Source organism: Salvelinus alpinus, chromosome 2 (genome assembly GCF_045679555.1).
Source record: "Salvelinus alpinus chromosome 2, SLU_Salpinus.1, whole genome shotgun sequence".
NCBI lineage: Eukaryota > Metazoa > Chordata > Actinopteri > Salmoniformes > Salmonidae > Salvelinus > Salvelinus alpinus.
In genome coordinates, this window is record NC_092087.1 from 84,239,217 (window position 1) to 84,245,216 (window position 6,000).

General features: G+C 44.7%; 1 protein-coding gene across 1 annotated transcript in view; it reads left to right on the top strand.

Moving 5' to 3' along the window:
- mgat3b (beta-1,4-mannosyl-glycoprotein 4-beta-N-acetylglucosaminyltransferase b) overlaps positions 1-3,216 on the top strand; it is a 75,401-nt gene extending 72,185 nt beyond the window's left edge. The window contains exon 7 of the mRNA XM_071389627.1: positions 1,721-3,216. Coding sequence (XP_071245728.1) covers positions 1,721-2,191 — 471 coding nt within the window. The 3' untranslated portion in view covers positions 2,192-3,216. The remainder of the gene's footprint in view (positions 1-1,720) is intronic.
- The last annotated feature ends 2,784 nt before the right edge of the window (positions 3,217-6,000 follow it).

A 6,000-nucleotide genomic window follows, 5' to 3' on the forward strand; every position in this document is an offset into this window, starting at 1 on the left:
GGGTATGAAGCTTGCCACACCTGTATTTGGGGAGTTTCTCCCATTCTTCTCTGCAGATCCTCTCAAGCTCTGTCAGGTTGGATGGGGAGTGTCACTGCGCAGCTATTTTTAGATCTCTCCAGAGATGTTCCATCGGGTTCAAGTCCGGGCCATTCATGGACTTGTCCCGGAGCCGCTACTGCGTTGTCTTGGCTTAGGGTCGTTGTCATGTTGGAAGGTGAACCTTCATCCCAGTCTGAGGTACTGAGCACTCTAGAGCAGGTTTTCATCTCTGTACTTTTCTCCGTTCATCTTTCTCTCTATCCTGACTAGTCTCCCAGTCCCTGCCGCTGAAAAACATCCCCACAGCATGATGCTGCCACCAGGTTTCCTCCAGATGTGACGCTTGGCATTCAGGCCAGAAAGTTCAATCTTGGTTTCATCAGACCAGAGAATCTTCAGGTGCCTTTTGGCAAACTCCAAGCAGGCTGTCATGTGCCTTTTACTGAGGAGTGGCTTCTGTCTGGCCACTCCACCATAAAGGCCTGATTGGTGAAGTGCTGCAGAGATGGTTGTCCTTCTGGAAGAAGCTCCAGGAACTCTGCAGCTCTATCTGAGTGACCATCGGGTTCTTGGTCACCTCTCAGACCAAGGATCTTCTCCTCCGATTGTTTTTAATTTTACCTTTATTTAACTAGCCAAGTCAGTTAAGAACAAATTCTTATTTTCAATGACGGCCTAAGAACAGTGGGTTAACTGCCTTGTTCAGCGATAGAACGACAGATTTTTACCTTGTCAGCTCAGGGATTCGATCTTGCAACCTTTCGGTTACTAGTCCAACGCTCTAACCACTAGGCTACCTGCCGCCCCTTAACGTGTATCTTAACTTAGATATTACTGCATGGTCGGAACTAGAAGCACAAGCATTTCGCTACACTCACATTACCATCTGATAACCATGTGTATGTGACCATTAACATCTGATAACCATGTGTATGTGACCATTAACATGTGATAACCATGTGTATGTGACCATTAACATGTGATAACCATGTGTATGTGACCATTAACATCTGATAACCATGTGTATGTGACCATTAACATCTGATAACCATGTGTATGTGACCATTAACATCTGATAACCATGTGTATGTGACCATTAACATGTGATAACCATGTGTATGTGACCATTAACATGTGATAACCATGTGTGTGTGACCATTAACATCTGATAACCATGTGTATGTGACCATTAACATCTGATAACCATGTGTATGTGACCATTAACATCTGATAACCATGTGTATGTGACCATTAACATCTGATAACCATGTGTATGTGACCATTAACATCTGATAACCATGTGTATGTGACCATTAACATCTGATAACCATGTGTATGTGACCATTAACATCTGATAACCATCTGTATGTGACCATTAACATCTGATAACCATGTGTATGTGACCATTACCATCTGATAACCATGTGTATGTGACCATTAACATCTGATAACCATGTTGATGTGACCATTAACATCTGATAACCATGTGTATGTGACCATTAACATCTGATAACCATGTGTATGTGACCATTAACATCTGATAACCATGTGTATGTGACCATTAACATCTGATAACCATGTGTATGTGACCATTAACATCTGATAACCATGTGTGTGTGACCATTAACATGTGATTTGATCAATTCCATCTGAATAAAGTATCCCCTTCTTGTTCTAGCTGGGGTCGTTGGAGGTCGTGTCGGGGTGCACGGTCGGAATGCTCCGAGACGTCTACGATGCCGACGGGATACGTCTCCGGCGCCGGGAATACTACACCATGCCCGGTTTCAGGAAGTACGAGAACGACACGGGTCACATCCTGGTCCAGTGGGCCGTTGGAAGCCCCTTCCACTTTGCTGGGTGGCACTGTTCTTGGTGCTTTAGCCCTGAGGGCATCCATTTTAAGCTGATCTCGGCCCAGAACGGGGACTTCCCGCGTTGGGGCGACTACGAGGACAAACGGGATCTGAATTATATTCGGGACCTGATCCGGACGGGGGGTTGGTTCGATGGATCGGTGCAGGAGTACCCCCCCTCGGACCCCAAAGAGCACATGTACGCCCCAAAGTATATGTTGGAGAATTATGAGAAGTACCTGTACCTTCTGGAGAACCCGTATGTCAAACATGATAAAATGATTGAGGAGTAACGAATTCGGGGGGTTAGAGAATTGAAGGAAGTGAATGGGTAAGGAAGGAGGGCCCCTGGGACTCACAAGGGGGAGGGACATGGAAACAAAACTATCACTCTTCATGGGTGAAGGATACAGACAGAAGGAAAACCTTAGCACTGATGTGGAAGGGTACAGAAGGAAGGAAAACACTGACGTTGGAAGGATACCTAACGCAAGCTCCAAAAAGTCCTTATTTTTTGGGTAAAAGGGAACATTGGAACCACTTTGGGGGGAAATGACCACTGACTACTGACAAAATAGTCCTCCCTAGAAACGCGCTCTATATCAACCTCTGAACCTCACCTACTACTTTCCTAGTTCTGACTGACAGACAGGCCTTTATGCTGGGTTGGTACGGTGGGGGCAGAGGGACAAAACAGGCGAATCGCAAACCTGTGGAAAAAGGAAGCAAAAGATGACATTTTTTGTTTCTGTTGATGTTTACTTCATCATATCGTCATAGCGACACAGACACTCCCTCGTCCCGTCGCGGAAATCTCACTCACTGTTGGATACCTTCCTGTTGTGTCTTTAGTGACCCCCTGCTAACACACACACACACTTTCTCCTCTCATCATATGTGAGTTAGATATAGTGCAGTCTACAGTGTATTGCTTTCCTATGGTTAATATTTTGGCTTGCTTGCAAATGAACTGACAAGAGAAAAAGCCTGAATCGTTGTAGAAACTCTCGGTTAACTTTACACACATGGAATGGGACTTCTGCATCTGTTGCTGCAAACCACTAACACTCTGTGAGGTGTGCGTGTGTGTGTGTGTTTATGTGTTAATCTGTGTGCATGCGCGCACGTGTGCACTGGGGTGTGCGATCCTGAAAGGTCAGAACACAATATGTGGGTGACAGTCCTCCTCTGTAGACAGACAGACAGACAGCTCGGAATGAATGATGAAGTGATGTCGTCTTCATAGCCTTTTGTACAGCACAGCAGGAGGTGTATTGTTGTTCTATGTGGCCTATAAAGACAAAGATTTAAACAAAAATACTGGTTGACTCTCTCTCTCGTCCTCTCTTTTGGTTTCTCTCCCTTGCCTTCTCTATTACATCCTTCTCTCTCCGTCTCCCTCCCCTCTGTCCCTCTCTCTTTCTCTCTCTTGCTAAGGTCCGGTAAAAAAAAGGTCACTTGATTGCTCGAGCAGAAATGTGCCGCCCACGTTGCCATGGTAACGAGAGAGAGGGGGAGGAAGGAGTGGAGGAAAGGGAGGAGAGGGAAGAGAGAAAGGGGGTGATGAGGGAGGAGGGTGAGCTGCGTTCAAGGTAGGTCACTGAGTCTTTAGAGAGAAAGGGAAGAAAATCTACAGCAACACTGTGTGTGTGTGTTCCCTTTTTTTATCCTCAGGAGAATGTAACTTAACTAAATGTAGTTTACTCCCCTGGCTCGTTTATCTCCCTTCTTTCTCTCTCTGGCTCTCTCTCTCCCTCTCCTTTCCTTCTCCCTCTTTTTCACTCTCCCTCCTCTCTTTCACTCTCCCTCCCACTCTTCCTTCTCTCTCCCTCTCTCTCTCTCTTCCTTCTCTTTCTGTGTCTCTCTGTATCTCATTCATTCTCTCTCTTACTCCCTCCCCTCTTCCTTTTCTCTCCCTCTCTCTCTCTCTTCCTTCTCTTTCTTTGTGTCTCTCTGTATCTCATTCATTCTCTCTCTTACTCCCTCTCCCGCTTCCTCCTCTCTCTCTCTCTCTTTACCCTGCTTCCTTCTCTCTCTCTCTTGCCCCTGCTTCCTCCTATCTCCCTACAGTCCCGATTGCATAGACAGATCATGGTGCTTGATCATGCAGACTCTTGACTAGGCTGACTAGAGCCCAGCCCTCTCTCGCTCTCTCTGATGTTACGGTGGTGATGCCCTGCCTCTGCAATAGACGGAACCCTTGTGGTAAACAGAACACTGAGGCATGGTGGGCATTTTGACGATGTCATATCCTAGTCCGAGACAGAGATAAAGAATGATTGATTTTAGTGAGATAGGATGTGTCTCAAATGGCATCCTATTCCCTACATAGTGCACTATGGGACCTGGTCAAAAGTAGTGCACTATATACAGTTGAAGTCAGAAGTTTAAATACACTTAGGTTGGAGTCATTAAAACTAGTTTATCAGCCATTCCACAAATTTCTTGTTAACAAACTATAGTTTTGGCAAGTCGGTTCGGACATGTACTTTGTGCATGACACAAGTCATTTTTCCAACAACTGTTTACAGACAGATTATTTCACTTATAATTCAATGTATCACAATTCCAGTGGGTCAGACGTTTACATACACTGAGTTGACTGTGCCTTTAAACAGCTTGGAAAATTCCAGAAAAAAAGGTCATGGCTTTAGAAGCTTCTGATAGGCTAATTTACATAATTTGAGTCAATTGGAGGTGTACCTGTGGATGTATTTCAAGGCCTACCTTCAAACTCAGTGCCTCTTTGCTTGACACCATGGGAAAATCAAAAGAAATCAGCCAAGACCTCAGAAGAAAAATTGTAGACCTCCACAAGTCTGGTTCATCCTTGGGAGCAATTTCCAAACGCCTGAAGGTACCACGTTCATCTGTACAAACAATAGTACGCAAGTATAAACACCATGGGACCACGCAGCCATCATACCGCTCAGGAAGGAGACGCGTTCTGTCTCCTAGAGATGAACGTACTGTGGTACTTTGGTGCGAACAACAGCAAAGGGCCTTGTGAAGATGCTGGAAACAGGTACAAAGTATCTATATCCACAGTAAAACGAGTCCTATATCGACATAACCTGAAAGGCCGCTTAGCAAGCAAGAAGCCACTGCTCCAAAACCGCCATAAAAAAGCCAGACTACGGGTAGCAACTGCACATGGGGACAAAGATCGTACTTTTTGGAGAAATGTCCTCTGGTCTGATGAAACAAAAATAGAACTGTTTGGCCATAATGACCATCGTTATGTTTGGAGGATAAAGGGGGAGGCTTGCAAGCCGAAGAACACCATCCCAACCATGAAGCACGGGGGCGGCAGCATCATGTTGTGGGGGTGCTTTGCTGCAGGAGGGACTGGTGCACTTCACAAAATAGATGGCATCATGAGGTAGGAAAATTATGTGGATATATTGAAACAACATCTCAAGACATCAGTCAGGAAGTTAAAGCTTGGTCGCAAATGGGTCTTCCAAATGGACAATGACCCTAAGCATACTTCCAAAGTTGTTGCAAAATGGCTTTAGGACAACAAAGTCATGGTATTGGAGTGGCCATCACAAAGCCCTGACCTCAATCCCATAGAAAATTTGTGAGCAGAACTGAAAAAGCATGTGCGAGCAAGGAGGCCTACAAACGTGACTCAGGTTACACCAACACTGTCAGGAGGAATGGGCCAAAATTCACCCAACTTATTGTGGGAAGCTTGTGGAAGGCTACCCGAAACGTTTGACCCAAGTTAAACAATTTAAAGCCAATGCTACCAAATACTAATTGAGTGTATGTAAACTTCTGACCCACTGGGAATGTTATGAAAGAAAGAAAAGCTGAAATAAATCATTCTCTCTACTATTATTCTGACATTTCACATTCTTAAAAAAAGTGGTGATCCTAATTGACCTAAGGCAGGGAATTTTAACTAGGATTAAATGTCAGGAATTGTGAAACTGAGTTTAAATGTATTTGGCGAAGGTGTATGTAAACTTCTGACTTCAACTGCATGGAATAGGATTATTATATATTTTTTTACCTTTATTTAACTAGGAAAGTCCGCTAAGAACAAATTCTTATATACAATGACGGCCTACCCCGGCCTCCCAGAACCCGGACG